Source organism: Thamnophis elegans, chromosome 4 (assembly GCF_009769535.1).
Source record: "Thamnophis elegans isolate rThaEle1 chromosome 4, rThaEle1.pri, whole genome shotgun sequence".
Taxonomy (NCBI): Eukaryota; Metazoa; Chordata; class Lepidosauria; order Squamata; family Colubridae; genus Thamnophis; species Thamnophis elegans.
In genome coordinates, this window is record NC_045544.1 from 16,677,901 (window position 1) to 16,697,793 (window position 19,893).

General features: G+C 36.7%; 1 protein-coding gene across 2 annotated transcripts in view; it reads left to right on the plus strand.

Moving 5' to 3' along the window:
• Nucleotides 1-19,893, plus strand: part of TTK (TTK protein kinase) — a 40,790-nt gene that overhangs the window by 9,068 nt on the left and 11,829 nt on the right. For both annotated transcript variants that reach the window (XM_032217085.1, XM_032217086.1), the window contains exons 2-14: nucleotides 112-255; nucleotides 1,069-1,294; nucleotides 3,628-3,734; nucleotides 5,796-5,939; nucleotides 7,297-7,393; nucleotides 7,482-7,563; nucleotides 7,679-7,776; nucleotides 9,016-9,103; nucleotides 11,762-11,873; nucleotides 13,447-13,625; nucleotides 15,411-15,577; nucleotides 15,943-16,063; nucleotides 18,461-18,553. In XM_032217085.1, the coding sequence (XP_032072976.1) occupies nucleotides 114-255; nucleotides 1,069-1,294; nucleotides 3,628-3,734; nucleotides 5,796-5,939; nucleotides 7,297-7,393; nucleotides 7,482-7,563; nucleotides 7,679-7,776; nucleotides 9,016-9,103; nucleotides 11,762-11,873; nucleotides 13,447-13,625; nucleotides 15,411-15,577; nucleotides 15,943-16,063; nucleotides 18,461-18,553 (1,656 nt within the window). In that variant the 5' untranslated portion in view covers nucleotides 112-113. The remainder of the gene's footprint in view (nucleotides 1-111; nucleotides 256-1,068; nucleotides 1,295-3,627; nucleotides 3,735-5,795; nucleotides 5,940-7,296; nucleotides 7,394-7,481; nucleotides 7,564-7,678; nucleotides 7,777-9,015; nucleotides 9,104-11,761; nucleotides 11,874-13,446; nucleotides 13,626-15,410; nucleotides 15,578-15,942; nucleotides 16,064-18,460; nucleotides 18,554-19,893) is intronic.

The following is a 19,893-nucleotide window of genomic DNA, read 5'->3' on the forward strand; positions in this document are numbered from 1 at the left end:
AATTATTTCTGTAAAATACTGGTTATAAAGTTACCCCGGTTTCTTTTTAAAGCAAAAAACCATTCAGATTTTTACAAAGCTCTGTATTTAATATGACTTTTCTTTTTCTAGAGATGCAGGAAGATGATTTGAGTGAAAAGGGTCTGTTTGTCGCATCTATTATGAGTAGAGTTAGAGACCTAAAAAACAAATGTAAACATGAAGATAATGTTACAGATGAACTTAACTTTACTAAAGTATCAACTGATACAACAGGTATGTCACATTTTAGCTAAAGATCAACTGAATAGAAGAATTCCTTCCCTCCCCCCAATGATTATTTTCTTTAATTTTTTTAAACAAATTATGTTCAGTAGACATATATTACTTTTCTTCTGACAGTTAAAAATATAGTTTCTCTTCTATAACTATTACTTTCTATTTTCCCTCCAGCATTTTTCTAAGGTAGCTATATGTTTTTGTATTGACACTTGTTTAACTTTGTTTGTTCCTCGAATCTTAAAGATTTAAGTAATACTTATTTTTTAATAGCCAAATATAAGAAACATTTGTTTATTTGTCAGTTAATGACCTCAGCTAGAATGGCCTATTTTGAAATATGTTGCCTATTCATTCACTCTGTATTATTGTACTTACATGAATACGCGCACACACACAAACAGAGGATTTCCAGTGGTCACTAGATATTTTGGGTTTCTTTCAATCAATTTGATTCCCAAACCTACATTTCTGGGTGTAATGCATCTTCATATTTAATAAGAAGTAATTACATTAAAAAGCATTTAAATATTAAACTTAAATATTAAGTTGCATTATCTGATGCTGTTATGTAATGACCACAAACCACCAGTCCCTCTTCACAATTGTTGCATTATAAGTTAAAATAATAACCTGGATATATAATGGGAATTGTTATATCTACACACACACACACACACACACACACACACACACACCTGTTTGTATATTTGATTACTATTTTGTGAGGAATCATTTCCTATATTAATTTTGAAGATGAATTTGGTTTTTTTGACAGTGCCTTAAAGACACTTTTTGTTTGTGTTTTAGATAATTCTGGAACTGTTAATCAGATTATGATGACTGCTAATAATCCTGAAGATTGGTTGAGTTTCTTACTCAAAATGGAGAAAAGGGGCACGTTTCAGACTGACACAAGCTTACTAAATAGATTGATTGGTCGTTACAGCCAAGCAGTTGTAGCACTGTCAGCAGAAAAATATAGCCAGAATGAAAATTATGCTCATATTCTGGTTAGATTTGCGGAACTGAAAGCGTAAGTATTTGCAATTGGGAAAAAAATTCAAATGGACTCAGGTTGATAGTGTATTACACAAAACCATGCTTATTTTAACTATGTTTTATTGAAGTCAGAAAAGAGTACATCTTTTAGGAAAGCAAAATGATCATGAGATTTCAATTTTAATTGCTTCCTTTTTGCTGCTTTTGCTTTTGCCCTTGCATTTCTGGATTAGAGGCTTTGACTTTACACAGACCCCCATCTAGAACAGTGATGGGTTGCTACTGGTTTGCACTGGTTCGGGCAAACTGGTAGTGGCAATTCGGAATGTGTCGCCAAACTGGTAGGAACAGCAGGCTGGCCATGCCATGAACCGGTTCCCCGGTCGCCCATGCTGTTGCCGGCATGTTTTTTTTCTGTCATTTTATAATGTTCTGTACATGTGCAGGCATTTGTGCATGCACAAGCATTTGGTTCACCATTTTCACATTGTTTGGGACCAACAACCTAGAATACTTACAAAAATTCAACCCATTACTTAAAGCTTAGGAATGGGTACTTCTACTTCCAAAGAGTAACAACATAAGCCTCTTGCTTCCCATCCAATGAAGTGACAGAACAATCTAAAGAACATGACAGATATTCTGCCACACCAGTACTGCCATCTGTGGACAATTTATAACATTGGAGGTATTTGTCATGCAACCTTTGCGTGTGTAAAGTTATGTAGTTATTCTGCCATAATTTCTATTATTTAATCTTTACATAACTTGATTGCAATTGCTTTTTGACTGATCATACACTCTGTTCAAAATGATCCTTCTGGAGGTCTTCAGAATCATATTACTTTTCGCCACCCCAAAGAGATGGTGTCATTTTCATACTTGGCCAATTCACTGTTTACTGTTAAATCATGATAATTAAAAGTCACTTAAAAACTAAAAGAGGTTCTTTAATCACTTTCATTAATATTTTCTGACAGTTTGTTTGTATTTTTGTGTTATGTACTGCATATACAAATTCTTACAAGTTCTGTACCTTCTATCCCTTAACCACTAATTCAAATGCTTTTGAATATTCAAGTAAGCAAAGCTGATAGGGTGATCCCCAGCATTACATTTATTGGAGCTCTCAGAAAGTCTCCAAAAATTTGGGGAGGCACGAGTTACAAAATTTCATATCCTTCCCTCCTTTTTCATTTAATTGCTCAAAAGTCTGATTTCATGAAGGAAGACTATTCGACAGAGTTCTTTTGAAAAGGAAAAACCTACTTCTTGGCCTTCCCTTCTTCCCTTCATGGAAGTAGAAAAGACTTATCATAATTTTCGGAGTATAAGAAGCACCTTTTTTCCTCAAGAAGAGGCTGAAAATGTAGGTGCGTCTTATATACTGAATACAGCATTTTTGGCCTCCCGAAACCCCTCCCCTCCCCCAAAATGGCCGTGCATAGCTTTTAGGAGGCTTTTAAAGAGCTCCTGGGGGCTGGGGAGGGCAGAAATGAGCAAAAATTGGGCCATTTTTTGTTTAATTTTGTCCCCCCCCAGCCCCCAGGAGCACTTTATAAGCCTCCTAAAAACTATTCATGCCTTTAAAAAAAAAACAGGCTGTTTTGGGGAGGTTTGTAGAGTGCAAAAACTTTTTTTTTTTAATTTGCCTCTTCAAAACCTTGGTGTGTCTTATACTTTGGTGCGTCTTATACTCCAAAAAATATGATAGGTTATCACAGAAAACAGGCATTCAATAGGTTGATTGTTATTGGAAGAGGTAGTCTTGACAATACCTAATGTCAGATTTTAAGGATTTTACATTAGCAATTCTTATTGCGCATTTTGTTCTTTTTGCCACCTCTTTCTAAATTCCTTCCACACTTTCAGCTCCTTTTGTTTTCCTCGTTAGGATAGAATATCCATTTTGTGGCAGCTTCCTGAACACTACGGTACTAGAAATCCATGGTAGCTCATGCTTGGATTTGGTTGATCATGTGGAATTATTGTGGAATATATTCTATTGAGCCTCAGATGCTACTTTAAATAACATTTGCTGGCTTTGAGTAAGCACAACTGGATATGATACTTCTGTTAGAGACCACTGTGCTAGGGATATAGGCAAGAATGGAAGGTGAAAAAATTCCAGAGAAAAAGTAATAGTGAAACAGTTCTGTACTGTTATCAAATAATCCAGATGGATGTGTCCAATGCCACCCAAAGTTAAGTTCGACCTGAAGGATATACCTTTACGGTATGAAGAAGATAGTTTCGTGTAAATGTTATAGCTTCTGCAATCCTGTAAGGATTTTATTTGTTTTTTAAAACCATATGTAACATTTTTTTCTTTCTGAATTAGTGTTGTATTGGTTTTTTTTTTTCCAGTATTGAAGAACCAGAAGACGCACGTGATCAATTCCATCTTGCTAGGCTGAACTGCAAGAAATTTGCTTTTGTCCATGTAGCTTTTGCACAATTTGAACTCTCACAAGGTTTGTAGGAACAGGTTTATAGTTAAATGGAGATTTGCTGCTATTTAGCCTGTAGAGATGTATATCTCATCTTTATTTTATATAATTCAAAATGGTATACATAATCCTCCCATCTCCTATTTTATCCACCAGAGCAACCCACTTAGGCGGGTGGGATTAAGAGGATAACTGGCCCAAAATCACTCCACATGCATAAAGGAGGACTAGAACTCAAGCTTCAAATTTTTATCTCAGCCCTTAACCACCTGCCAAACTGGCGCTCATATTTAAATAATTTAGTTTAATATTAAACTTTCAAAACAACTATGTTAAGATCTTAGAAAAAGTGGAGATCTAGGGTCCTGAGAAAAGCCTTCGTGCAGAGGAGATTGGTCCTCTTCCCTTGCTGCACCTCCCCACCCCAATCCTCCCCGATCTGTCATGCAACAAAGAGATATGATATATGAGCTCAATAGCAGCAATAGCAATAAGCACTGCACGGCAGGTCCGGAGGGATTGGGGTGGGCGGGTGGAGCAAGGGAAGAGGACCAATCTCTGCACGAAGGCTTTTCTCAGGACCCTAGATCTCCACTTTGTCTCTGGAAAAAGCTATTGGCATGGCTGGGATTTTGGCTAGTGAAAGAAGCACGGGATGGAAAGAAAACTTCAGAATGTGCGGAATGCTCCTGTATACGGTAATTATCGTAGATGGGACCAGCAACTTTGTTGCTAAGTGATGCGATCATTACGCAAAATGTCATGTGACCACTCTGTTTAGCGACAGAAGTTCTGGCAATTCCAGTTGCTGTCGTTGAGTGACTCTCATGTGGTTGTTAGGTGAGGACCCACCTGGATCCAATCCATTCTTGGAAGAAGATAAGGGGCTTCCTCCACTTCATCTTTCCCTCCCCTCCACCTATCCCTTTCTGCTGATTCCCACTGCTGCTAAACTCTTCCTACAGTGCCCACCATATTGAGTGCCACCACTGTACTGATCAACATTTTCTTTGCCTTATTCTTTTGTGCCAGTGCAGGGAAGACCTTCTCTTGGATGCTAACCTTATCCCCCATTCGCGAAAGAAATCCCTAGCCAAAGTGCAAGAGAAGCCCCAACCGTTGTGCAAGAGGAAGGCCTTAACTGCACTGGCACAAAAAGAATGCCCCCAGTCTGCACAATGGTGGAAATCAGTGAGGTGACATGATAGTGGCAGGCAAGGTCAGACAGTGGGGGCAGCCAAAGGCGGCAAGTAGAAGGGCAGCCAAAAGGGGATTATAAATGCGGGTAGTCCAGAATTTTGGTCTGTTGACACCCAGGGTTCTATAATGGCTGGAGCTTAAATGACCAGTCATAAGTCCATTAGCACCATTATATCTTATAAAGATAGCTGAACAAATGAACATTAAGCAAAAACTATGTTTACTTAACTCAGTCTATAATAAATATCAAATCAGATTTGATGTTTATATTTTACATTGTTTTCCCTTAGCTTGATAATGTCAAATTTTAAATAGAGGAAATGCATTGACCATTGATTTGTTTTAAATATCTGTGTGACATTGAAAACTTTCTCAAGAAAATTTAATTTATTTGACTAATTATGTCTCAAGTAAATTTAATTTATTTGCCTAATTATGGATTGTTTCTTTTGATAAAAGCTATTATACTAATTCTGTATAAAAGCTTAAAAAATGATACTCTACTTTTGAAATTAATGTTTCATGATAAATAAACAGAAAAGCTAGATGTGCTGTAAAGGAAACATTTGGCCGAATGCTTTGAGAAATAATATTTTTGAAAATAATTGCAACAAGAAGTAGTTCTTTGTTAAATTGCACTTGGGAGCCAGACGGGATTGGTTCTGATTAGATGAAGATTTCTAGGGAAGTCTGTTGCTTTAGGTTAGATTGGGAAATCAAAGGGCATCTTGGAAGATGATTTGGTGCGGTTGCGAAGAAAGTTGCATTGGGATATCCACATAATTGCATAATAGGAACTCAATGCAGGACATTTTTTTCTTATTATTTTCAAAAATATATGATTCTTTTTTCTTGGAAAAATAAAAAATTGTTATCTTTTACTAGGAAATATCAAGAAAGCAAAACAGCTGCTTGAAAAAGGTGTAGAATCAAGAGCAGTTCCAGCAGAAATGTTAGAAATTGCTCTACGAAACTTATACTTACAAAAAACGCAACTACTTTCTGTTGAAGAAAAAGAAAATTTGTCAGGTGAGCCATAAACTGTTGATCATTTGAATTTTAATTAAAAGAATTGTAACTTGGGTAAGTAACCTCATTCTGTTCTAAGCTAATCTTGTAGACTTTAGAATTTTCATATAAACTTAAAGTTTGACATTCACTTCACTGGAAAATTAAATACTTAATATATATATAGCTATTTAGAAAATAACTTTTATTTTTGAACAAAAAATGGCTCACATTTTTAATGTATTCATTCAAATGTATCAATCATAATTCCTGTCAGGGTAATGTAAACGCTAAATCTAACCCTTACCTTAAGTTAAAGCGCCCTTCTGTCTCCGCCCTGTTGTCTCCGTGCTGATGACATCGCGGTTTTAGCGACGCGGTTTAGTCGGGCGCGGTTTTGTCTTTCGCCCTTTTGTCGGGTCACGTTTTTTTCTATTACAAATCCTTATTGCTGGTTGTTACAAGGTGTAGCTTTTTTGATAAAGAAAACTATATTGGAACAAGAAAAAATAAAAATGAATTGAATTCTAAGAAGATCTTTGCACAGCTTAGTCTAGTAAGTCAGTTGTGCTTTTTGCTAGATCAAGGGTCCTTTTAGCAGTTATTCATGCCTTAGATATCTCACATCTCAACATAGACCACCCAGAATCTTCAACTTTAAATTGTTTTTAGCATTTTATAAATTGTCCAGAATTACTGGGAGTTGGACAATGCATGCATTTAATAAATGATTAGATACTTATGTTTAATGTTCCTCATTTTCTGTATTCTGCATTAATTTTTTTTTATTATTTTAGTAAGGGGAAGGAGCAAGAAATATGGAAGCATTGAAAGCCTGCTCCCAAGCACTGGATATTTTTATTTAGCTAGATGTTACCAAGTATTACATATGTGTTTTAGATTCTGTACAAATGGGCATGCACATGACACTTCATTCCTGCATTAAACCAAATGCGTATTTTTTTGGATATCATGCATCAGCCATGGAATATAAATGTGCCAAGATGAAATTGCTTTAAGGTGTTCCTGATAGGTGCTGTATGCCAGTCCACATGCATTTAATACGTTTTGCCCTTTGAATCTCATCACTACATAGCACTACTAGGTAATATGAATTTTAGAAGAATGAGGATAATGTTGATTGATTTAGAGTGATCTAAGTGTAATTATGAATCATGATGTGACATTATTTCAACATGCTTTACTTGCTAGAAAAAGATGAGTGAACTTCTTAAAGTTCTTCATAGTGCTATAAAATATATTAAAACATGTATTCTGAAATATTGTGAATTTTATTGTAATGTTTAAATGTAGAGTATTCAGCAGAGATTGGCTAAGATATTTTAATTTTGTATCGTGATAAATTACATATTTACAGGACCAGACTTGCACAATATAACTGGAACCTTGCAGAATAAGAAAAAAAACACTGATTTTAATGAGATCACTACCAGTATGCCCAGTTTTTTCCAGGGGTAAGTGGATTAAAATATTATACAACATTCTTTTTGTTCTAGCTTCAGTCGCCTTGATACAACTGCATGTCTCATGTTTTCATTTTAGAGAGAAAAATGATTCTTCGAGAGAGGCTGAATTGGTTTTTGGTGGACGCAAACCATTAACACAATTAAATAAGTCTAATCAGGTAGGACACTTTATGTTTCTATAAATATTCCACAAATACAACATATTCTTTATGCTTCTGTTATATTTACTTACTGATTTCCATCTGATCAGTTCCATTGTATTTTATTATTTAGAAATGTATGTTTGGGAGAGTTCCTCTTCAATTAACAAATGAAAGTGAGAGTAATACAAATGAATCACTGAAGGTGGAAATTCCTACTGTTGTAAAGAGGTATGAAACAATGAAACTGGCTATAGAGAAGGATTTGGGGATATTGACAGAAAAGAGTATCCTATGTGTACCTTGAAGTTGAAAGGACAGAGTCCTCAGTACATTGGCTTCAGTCTAGAGTTCCAATGTTGTACAGAATAGCATGAGCAAGCTAGGTTGCATTTGTGGCTTGCTAGCTGAAATATGAGAAAACTAAGGCTAATAGTTTAATCCACGCCCCATCTCTTACCAAATGTTACTTGAAAAGCCTTGACTGACCAAGTAAATGATGGGCAGCAGAAGCCAAATATTTGTGGTCAAATTTCTGGTGATGACCAGGCCACATGGAAGATTCGGTTTTGAACTGAAGGGTAAAGAGTATGAATTAATGAAGGAATGAAAGAAAAAAATGGCTGGGTGATTTTGGGCCAGTCACTTTCTCTTAGCCCATTCACCTCACAGGGTTATTGTGGGGAAAATGAGGAAGAAGGAGTATTGGTATGTTCACCACCTTGAGTTGGAGATGAAGGAAGGTGGAATAAAAAAATAATAATAGATTTTTAGATATCTGCAAAATTAGTTACATTTGTTTGTGGAAGGGGAAGGATGTAATAGATTTACTTTTTATTTCTTTTCCTCATGCTTTCTAATTTTTTGGCTTACTATTTCTTACTCCTTTTTTGTGGCTTGTATAACATACTTATCCTGAAAGGGAATAAATGTGTATGTAAGGAGCAATTAAGTTTTCTTTGGGATAATGTATCAGGTGTTAAATGCTTATGGTGAATAAGATAAAATACCAGAACAATTGGGTCTTTCTTCATGTGTCCCCCCCCCCCCCCCCACACACACACATGTAGTAGACAGGGAAAGAGCAGATAACTTTCCAGACCTCTGAATAGCTTTAAAAATTTTGCTTAGATTTAAATACAACTTGGGGGCACAAATTCCTCTATTACAGAGTAATGTTTCAAATTCATTTACTTCTAAAAAATTTTTTTGAATTAGGATTGTGAAAGGGCAGAAAGGATTACAAAGACAAACTCAAGGCCCCGGGTTTGGAAAATTTCTATTGAACTCTATTTGTTTTAAAGTGTTTGGATTAATTTAATAAGAAAAAGTGCTAAATTGAGACAGTTTGGCTATCTTGTGTGGTTTTTTTAATAGTTATATTACTAGTAGCTTTTTTTCATGCTAATTTTTAAGTACTGTTGCTTGTCTGGAACCTTGTAACTAAATTTTAATATTCTGGGAAACTAGGCAAACATCTGGAACTAATCTGATCCAGCTACTACAGCCTGAATCAAACCCTAACCAAAGTGGTCCTTATCTGCCCAGGGACTTGAAGGTAATAGAATACTCTGTTTCATGTCTATTCTTATCATTTATAAAGTTGTAAGAAGAAGAGTAAGAGGCATAGAATTTGATTGTGCAAATTGTGGGGAACTGCATCTAGAAATTACAGATACAAATAAGAGATGCCGGGGGAGGGAGGGGGCGCAGATATCAAAGTTCTAATTCTGGATGGAAAATCTGCTTCTTGATGTCCTTTCTCCACCCAGGAACACGGGGAAAGGGTTTCCTGCTGCTGACTCCTACACACTGAGAAAATTTTTGTGGGGAAATGCATCTAGAAGTTACTAAATGCCCCAACTGGGACATTTCATATCGCAGAGAAAATAGCAGACTTCTGCTTGCAATGCTCAAAAATCCCCTTTTTTTCTAGCAGATGTGGGCCTTGATACTTTCAAACACCTCTTTCCTTTATCAAGAAAATAAAATGGTAACTGAAGGAAAGTCTCTCTTGCAGATGTTCTAGCTAGAGTAATTGTTAAATGTGGCTTACACTGCAAATAAAGAGCCTTACTTCAGCCATCCTTGGCTGAGGGGCAGATCAGTCGGTCCACAGTTGGACATCTCCATTCTGCATACAGTATTGATCCATGATAGCAATAGCAATAGCAGTTAGACTTATATACCGCTTCATAGGGCTTTCAGCCCTCTCTAAGCGGTTTACAGAGTCAGCATATTGCCCCCAACAACAATCCGGGTCCTCATTTTACCCACCTCAGAAGGATGGAAGGCTGAGTCAACCTTGAGCCGGTGAGATTTGAACTGCCAAACTGCAGCTAGCAGTCAGATGAAGTGGCCTGCAATACTGCACTCTACCCACTGCACCACCTCTGATGGCAAACCTATGCACGCGTGCCAGAGGTGGCACACAGAGCCCTCTGGGCACACGTACTGTTGCCAGCTGGCTTTCACAAGTGCCTGAAAATGGGCAAAAACCTGCCGTTTTTCAGGCCTTTTCAGGCATGTGCATGCCGACCAGCTGGTCTTCGGGTTTCCGGTGCTCCGGTGCACATACATGCACGCATGTTCCAGTTTGGGCACTTGGTGCCGAAAAGGTTCGCCATCATAGCTATAGACCATTTATTTTTCTTTTCTGTTGTGTCTGATTCCTGGAAACGGTCCCTGCAGTTTTCTTGGCAAGGTTTTTTAGAAGTGGCTTGCCATTGCGTCTTACAAGGGGGGAGAGAAAGTGACTGGCCCAGGGCTGACTTTATGCCTAAAGCAGGATTAGAATTTACCCTTCTCCTGATTTCTAGCCTGATGCCTTAACAACTACACCAAACTGGCTCTCATAGAAAAAAATAGGAATTTATTAGTAGAGTCCTACTGATAGGGGTAGGAGGATCTTTCTTAAGCAGTTTTGGGGATGGGATTCAAATGAAGAAGATAATCCTGTTGTATCAACAAGTCCTGTTATAAGATGATTCAGCCTTCCATCCTTCTGAGGTCAATAAAATGGGGACCCAGCTTGTTGGGGGCAGTATGCTGACTCTGTAGCCTCTTAGAGAGGGCTGTAAAGCACTGTGAAGCAGTACATAAGTCTAAGTGCTATTGCTATTTAAGCACAAGAATGATTTAATGTTGGGAAATAGGGTTATTGCTTGCATTTATAAACTGAAACTTCCTAGTCTGATGAGTTGCAGGTAGTCCTCGATTTATGACCACATTGGATCCCAAAATTTCCATTGCTAAGCAAGACAGTGGTTTAGTGAGTTTTGCCCCATTTTACAACGTTTTTTGCCAGGGTTGTTAATCCAGTCACTGTCATTGTTAAGTGAATCATGTGGTCGTTAAGGGAATCCCCATTGACTTTGCTTGTCAGAAGCTAGCTGGGAAGGTTACAAATGGTAATTACATGACCCCACAGGACAGTGCAACTGTGGTAAATACATGCTAGTATTCAAGCACCCAAGTTTTGATCATGTGCCCATGGGGATTCTGCAACGTTTGTCAGGGTGAAAAACTCTCATAAATCACTTTTTTTTTAAAGCTGTTATAACTTTCAATGATCGGTAAATAAAGGGTTGTAAGTTGGGCACTACCTGTATTCTTAGCTTTGAATTTAAGTTGCTGTCCCCTATTTTTAAAACACAGTTACCGATACGATTCAGTAATACCTTGTGAAATAAAATAAAATATAACAGTTGGTGTGGGCAAATGTGGATGAACTGTACCTTCTTCCCTCCCTCTTTTCTCTTGAATGCAATCAAAAATTAAAGGTTAGATATTCAGCTTTAACAACACAGCAGTTAAAAAACAAAGAGAACATCTCAACCAAAAGGTCAAGTGATATATTGTGACACTAAATGGAATATTTATGACATGCTTTAAATTTCTACTCATTAGACCTTTGATTGAGACTGGATTCTGGTGCTGTAAGTTTTTCAGGAGAGGTTTTGCCAGCAATCTCTGTGTCTCATTCTGCATTGTTCAGTAGAGTTTTTAAACTCAGTAGGCCAGTGGTAGCTTGCCTAGAGGAGAGATTGGGAAACTGTTTTCTATGCCATAAGTTTTCTTTGAAGAGAACATCAGCTTAACCTGGCTCAGAAGGCCCTTGATGTGCTGCAGATTTTTATCTGTGGATTTTGGGCAAGTGGAAATGGGGAAATGCAGCCATTAACTGGAGCGTTATTTTTCTTCCTCTTTTATTTAGCCTTTGCCAGTTAGAAATCTTATACATTCAGATGAAGAGAATTCAGAAGTTGCTATGAATTCAACTCTAACATTAAAGGAGAAGAATGATCCTGTTTATGTTAAAAAAAGAGGTTTGTTTTAATGGATGTGGAATTATGATAACTTTATTGTTTTTATAATTTATTAGCACTGTTCAGGGCTCTGGGTTGAAAAGAAACAGGGTAGGATTTCAATGCATCTATGGAGCACACAGCCTGAGTAAAGATGCAGCTGCTTTAAGGCGTTTGAAAGGTGCGTCTTAACTGCCTCCAAATGCTCCAAAGTAACACTTTCCCTTTGAATTCAAGGAAGTGCAAAGGCTTATGATTTATACCTTGAATATTGTGTGTCAAATTTGATTTTGCATTTGTATTGAAAATTTAATTCTGAAAAGGAAGCAATATTCTGTGCTGATTTAAGATACACTTTCTGTGGGCAATTAAGCTGGTATGTATAGATTTCTATGTTCGAATAGAGTATAGAAATAGACATAGCACAATCTATATGAATTATAGAAAGAGGAAAAATAGGAAACTACTAGTTGAGTCAAATCAAAATATAATAATAAAGATCAGTGATGGCTAATCTTTTCCGGAGTGAGTGCCCAAAGCGTGCACATGAAACCCCAAAATGCAAATGCGTGTGTGGCCCCTGCACATGAGCTCTGCCTCCCGGAGCCGCCCCTCCCATACCCCTTCATGCTCCCCTGCACATGTGTACATGTGCTCCCCTGTATGCACCCCATCCCCCGCGCATGTGCACTGGAGACCTGATGACCAGCTGGCTGGCAGGAAGCATGTGTGCATGCGTGGTGGAGCTGAACTAGGGCGACAACTTGTGTGCTCACAGAGAGGGCACTACATGCCACTTGTGGCAAACGTGCCATAGGTTCACCATCACGGATATAGATTCTTAATGATTTCTCTAGGAACTACAGGTAGTCCTTGACTTACAGCCATAATTGGTAAGGAGGGTAAGCAGTTAGGGGTAGGGTGCACAGAAGGGAACCTCTGCAATAGACTGCAGAAATGATACAGATCTTGGAGATCGATTCAGCCCGATGAAGGATTTCTGCCCCTCCATGCACGGAGAGAAGGGGAAAGTGGGGGGAGGGGAATCCTTCGGCAAGGGGGCAGCAGCTTGCAACGTTCCCTGCCAACTTCCCCATTGGCTTTCTGGGGAAGCCAACAGAGAAGATTGCAAATGGTAATCCCATGATTGTGGAGCGCTTAGAAACTGTCCGTAAGTGTAAACAGGTTGCCAAGCATCCTGATCATGCTTAAGTGACCATCAGGGCTGGTGGTGCAATATTTTATGACAGCTAGTCTTTCTGAGCTACCGTAACTTCGAATGGTCATTAATTGGGTTGTATGTTAAGGATGACCTGTACTTGCAATCTTCTGTCTAAATATTCTGAACTGGCTATGTTCTTCTGAAGCAAAATTCAAGGAAATTCACGCATTCCCTTTTCCATTTCAAATTTTTTCATGTGTTTCCGCTATAGAAAACAATAGAAATTGGCAAATAAATTACTTTGAAAAACATTTGTATTTCCTATATGATTTGTCCTTTTCTTGACTGGCTGTTTTATTTAGATATTCTGTTTAGATATATGACTGAAATCTCTTGTCATATTCATGTTAATAACTAGATTATTTGTTTCAGAAACTGAAATACTGCAGGAGGAACCAAGAATAATAGAATCCGCCTGTCTGGAAGGGCAACAGCAGCCCCTTCTTTCTCTTGGAAGTTACCAAAAGGAGCAGGAGCAATTCAAATTAAATTGTCTTGCATCTAAAAATAACTGGCCCCACCTTGAAGCACAGTATAAAAGAAACTCAGAGGTAAATCTGTTAATGCAAATTATTAATTTAGTCAATGTAAACATTGATCTTGAGCTACCCAGCTTTTGAGATTGTATATTTGTGGAATTATAATATAGTGATGCTTCGTGTCTTTTTTCATTTGACCCCATGTTTTCCTGTCCAGGAAAAAACCACATTACTTCAAAGTGAGGGTATGCAGTCTACTGCCTGGAGTCATATTAGTATGATCCCAGATACTTCATTTAGTTCCCATTGGACTCCTTGTTTCACTTGATATTTATCTTTATTTTAATTTCTTTTCTGATTATTGTGAGCCACCCAGAGCCATTGAGAGTCGATCAGCATTCAGACCTGATAAATTATTATTACTATTAAAAAATATCAAGAAAAGTAAAGAGGAATCTGGAAAGTACTAGCTTTTAGTGTCACAAATAAGCATATTCAGATAGGCTCTAAAATGACAGAGAGCATCCAGGAAAAAATTAATGTACTAGAAAACAGAGGATTCTGAGTTCAAGTCTCACCTTAGACATGAAAACTGGCTGGGTAACTTTGATTCAGTCACTCTCTCTCAGCCCATAATGTTAGGTTTGAGAGACAAGCTGCTCCGTCAATTCCTGTTCTTATAATCAATAGATCGACACCTGATTGGCCCAAATAAGTGAACCTTTGACTTGCAGGGAAAAAAACACTGGGGCGAAAAAAAAAGATTTTTTCTACAAAGAAGATTGCTGTAGACTAAAAACTAAGTTTAGCCTCCACTTTAATAAACGTGTGTTAAAAGTAGATGTTAAACTGTAGTGTTTAGTCTAGAGCAGTATCCTTGGTAGGGGGGAAAAACATATTTTGTTTTGCGCTTTTATATACCTTTCTGTGCAACTTTGGCATTTAGTCATGCTGGCTATATCAACACGGAGACGTCCTCAGACAGCACTGGCTATTCGGCTTTGAAACGGAGATGAGCACCGCCCCCTAGAGTCAGGAACGACTAGCACATATGTGCGAGGGAAACCTTTACCTTTATATCTTTCCCACTAGGGAAGGGAATTGACCATGTTTCTTATGCTAACTAGAAACACAAATTGTTTTAAGTAAAGCTATACAATGAATAATTCTGGAGATGTTACTCTGATTATGATGATTGCTAATAAGCCTGAAGATTGGTTGAGTTTTTACTCAAAATGGAGAACAGAGGTACTTTTTAAACTGACATAAGCTTACTATATAGATTGTTTGGTTATTACAGCCAAGCATTTGCAGAATTGTCAGAAAACTATAGCTAGAATGAAAATTCTGATGTGTATATGCCCTTCTGATTAGATTTGCAAAACTGAAAACGTAACCTTTTTGCAATCTGGGTGGGGGGTGGTCAAATGGACTGGCTTTGATTATATATTATAGAATTCCATGTTTATTTTAATCTTGTTTGTTGAAGTCATAAAAATGCATTTAATCATCTAGAAAAGCAAAATAAATCTGTGATTTCAATTTACTTTTGCTTCCATCATTGAGGCTTTTCAGGAAAAGACTGGACAACCATTTGGGGTGGAATAATGACTCCTGCCTTGGGCAGGGGGTTGGACTAGAAGACCTCCAAGGCCCTTTCTAGCCCTATGATTCTATGATTTCTCCAATGATGTGTTTTTTCCCAATAGTGTTAAGATCGTAGTACTCATTGTAGAAAGTAATATTATCCATTTCTGCTTTCCAGTTCAATTTATATTGTCAACTGCGAATCAATGGAAGTGAACATATATGTTTTTCTTAAGAACCAGCCATATAAAAGTCTTTTCCATTTTGCAGGGGAAAAACTCAAGTTTTGAACATGCTGCCTTTCCAGTTCCTAAAAGATGTTCACCGTCAGAGCAAGTTTCATGTATCATTTCACCAGAGACTGCTTCAGACAGAAAGAGTCAAGCTTTTGTTGGTGGAACACCTCGCAACAGCATGGTTCATGATTATGTGGCCTGGTAATTTCATTTGAGGCTTTTTAAAAAAAAACAACATTCAGATTTATTTATAGATTATTTAAATTAGGTTTTGGACAGTTTAAGCCATCATAAGAAAATAGACACGTGAATGAAGAGTTGAAATATGTTCTAAGGGATTCATGTGAAGTTGAAAGTGAAAAAGTAATTCTGGAAATTTATTTCATGTTGGCCTAACGTACTTCTTAAAATATTGAAAGGGCATATACTCCACAATAGTCCAATAAAACAAAGTCTTAGAGAAAGAAAAAAAGAGAAAGAAAAAACCCAGGTTGTTTATTATTTGCAAATATGGTTAGGAAATACAGTATTTTGTCCAATAATTATATCTTTTCTTCCTGTTTCAGTACTCCAGTTGTAAGAAATAATTTTCTATCTATGGATAAGGCAACTACACCATACAACCAGCTTTCATATTTGCAACATTGTACTCCAACAGCTCCGTTTCATCTACAGAGTGGATTTCAGGTATAAGCTATTTCTAAATTTTATAAGATAATGCAAAAGAAGTGTTGATTTCTAAATAATGTTTCATTCATTTGAGCAAGGAGGAGTTAAGAATTTTGCTGGAATGTCATATTAACATTAACTCTTTTAAATTTAAATTTTATTGAAAATATTTTTACAGAGTAAAACAATACAAATTTGTAGATAAAAGAAAAAGATAAATGAATAATTAACAAACAAAAGAATAAGAAAGTTAGTGAATAAATAAGAAAGAAAAGATACAAAAAACAGCTTCCAATCGTCTTTATTGCAGTTATGAATGCAATAAAATGCAGTTATATTTTATCCTCTATATAATTACACTAGTTTCCTTCTATCTTTTCTAATTGTCAAACCCATAAATAACAAATCCATCCCCCCCCCCCCCCGTTTTGTCACTGATAAATGTAGTAGTTGTCTTTTCCCTAATCAAGCAAGTCAGTTTTGCCATCTGTGCAAAGTTTGTCATCTTCACCAACCATTCTTCCATTGTGGGTATTTCGAAGCCTATCCATCTTTGTACATATAATAACCTTGCTTCAGATACCATGTACAAAAATTATCTTTCATAGGTCTTTTCTAGTTCATTAGTCCCAACAAAAAGGTTCTGGTTTCAATTGAATATTATTCTTTGTATGACTGTATGTATTTGAAACCATTTTTCTAGCTTTTTAGAACTCTACAGGCATGAGAAAACAACCCTTCATGTTTTCCACATTTCCAAAAGTTGGTAGTATCTTTCTACATTCTAGAAAGTTTTTCTGGTGTCATACCAGTGGTACATCATTTTGTAAAAATTATTTTTTACAATCACATATTTTCACATTATCCATCTGTATATTATAACCAAAGCTCTTAGCCCATTTTATCATACACTGTTTAATTTGATCTTCTTCCAATTTTAGTAAAAGCTTGTACGTTTTAGCAATTACATGTTCACAATTTGCAGGTAATTCAGTGTCAAATGCTGACTTATGTTCCTTATGTTCCGTTCCAAGGGTCTTTTTTTTGTCTACTTTAAATTGTTCTCTTATTTATACATAAATTATTGGAAACTAAATCCCTTTAAGGTCAATTGCTCTTTTGACTTCATCAGGATGTAATGCTAGTGCTGTTTTGAGACTGATTTTAAATCTTGTACTCTCAGGAAGCTTGGTTTTTTACACGGTCAAAGGACTGATTTGTAAACATTTATCAATACATTTATGTACAAATAGTCCTCAAGTTACTACTGTAATTGAGCCTCGCAATTATGGTCATAAATGGTGATGGTTGTAGAGCAGAATGCCATGTGACTGAATTGGATTTTTACAACTATTGTTGCGGCAGTTATTAAAGCAATGCAGATGTCATTAAATGAATGCCATGGTTGTTAAATGACTCGTTGTTCACTATGGGGCAGTTTTTGTCGTAAACCGGAAGTAAACACTAGTTTCCAGCAAAACCGTCATAAATTGTGACCACAAGGAGCTGCAAACAGCCATAAATGGGCTGGTTGCCAAGTGTTCAAAATGCAGCCTTGTGACTGTGGGGGAGATGTTGGAACTTTGAATAAGACATCATAAGTTTGAATGGTTGCTAAGTGACCGATCATAAGTTGAAGATTTTCTACATGTATAGTCAGTCTTAAAGCGAACAAATTCCTTATTTGTAATTTTCTAAAAAGAAGCTGGAAAATAACACTTCTGATGTTTGTTTTGCTGCCAAATTTTAAATCACAAAGAGAGGCACAAAAAGGTCTAAGGGAGTCTTACTTGATTCTACCGTTTACAGCTTCATAAAATAATGTTGCTTATTATACATCTACCCTTTGTTTTAACAACAGCAACAATAAACAATTGTTGTCAAACTCAAGGCCCGGGGGTCAAATCTGGCCCGCAGGGTGCTTAGATCTGGGCCACGGGGATGCGCTGGAACAGCAAAGAACTGGCCCACAGTGCCTCTGCCGCTGAAAACGGAGTTTGCGAGGGTAGCGCATGGCCCTCCTGGGCTCCATATTCACTGGCAGAGGATTGCAGGAGGCTGTCTCAGCCGAAAATGGAGCTCAGGAGCCCTTTTTCAATGTCAGAGTGCTTAGGCCACCATAGGCACACACACACACACTGACACAATTGACATCATGCGGGCCATACTCACCCTGCCCACATCCACCCCCTCCCAAAGGTCAAAACCAATCCTGATACGGCCCTCAATGAAATCGAGGTTGACACCCCTGATATACACTGTATGTCATCCAACTCAGTGACTCTGGATATGAATAAAACCAATGAAATAAAATGGTAAAAATAAAATAAAATACAGTAAATGCAACAAGGCCAGAGATTTCACTTGATTCTTTCTATGTACATTTCTTTTCATATACAAACTTTTTTTATTCAGGTTTCAGCTTCTGTACTACCAAGTGAATGCATACTTGTTAAAAGAAAATTGTACTCTGTGTTAAAACAAATAGGCAGAGGAGGATCTAGTAAGGTAAGAATCCAATGTATTCGTAAAAAATGATAAAAAAATCTGCTAAAAATAAGAATCCAATGTATTCGTTAGTTCAGCATGTTAACACGTACAATACAACAGTGATATATACCTGTGTGTTTTTTAAATAAAGTTACTAAGATAGTATGTGAGAAATAAAATATCAATAGATTACATCAGAGGTTCCCAAAGCTCAGTTCACCACGCCCTTGGTGTTGCAAAAATATGGATCTCAAAAATTGAAAATATCACATAACACTTTGGAGAATTCACTGTAGCACCTCAAGGTTGCTACAGTTGACAGCTTGGAACTTATTTTATCTGTTATTGGAAAACAAATCATAGCTATTCTTGGTAGTAAAATATTTTGTGTTGAAAAAATATTGTTTTGTGTATAACCATAAAAATACATTTTATATATGATTATATACTTCTAACCACAGATTAGACCATTCTAGCTACTCATTATCTTTTCCTTGAAAAAATGCCAGATCTATTTTATAAAGTATGGTTTGGACTCCTCCACTCTAGTTCAGAGTATGTACAGGTAGTTGATATCAACGAAAGTCCCAAATATGATCATAACACTGGATGTAATCCTAAAATTGTAATCCTGTGTAAGCAAAGCTAATGCTCTACGTGATTTCAGTGGCTGAGATTTCTATATACACATTTCTACCATCAAACTCACGCATAATGCTATCTATCTCTCCCCCTACCCCCTTTAATAGCATACCCAGCTGGATTTTGTACCAGATGGAACTTCTGGACAGCCTTCAAAGCTAGCTTATTTGGAACACATATGGAACACATATGGAACACATTCAATTATGAGTTTATTAGGTGTGAGTCATTGAAAACTATTTTAATCAAAAAACGGTTATCATCAGCCAAAATTAATCTAGCATTTTACTCTTACCTTAGAGCTCAAAAAGTTCAGATCTCTAAATATATAAGTTGATAAAAAAGCTGGTTGAAAAGTATATTTATAAGGATTTTTAATTAAAAAATTGACAAGACTTTTTCAGCAAATGCGTTCAAACCAACAATAACAATGCTAAATGTTATACATATTAATTCTCCTTAACATTGCTCCAGTAGGTAGAAATATGCAAATATGTGGATACTCTTGAGTCAGTGATAAATACTTGACTCTCCTAGTGATAAGAATGCATATATTTCATGCCATAAATAACTTGAGACTTTGAAAGTAATGTGGGAATAATCATATATTGTTTAAAGGCTCTTAAAAAGAGAAATCAAAACAAGATTGTGGATAGTGGTGAAGCAGTGAAAAATAAAACATTGGTTCCTTGGCTTTAATATAGTGTATTAAATGG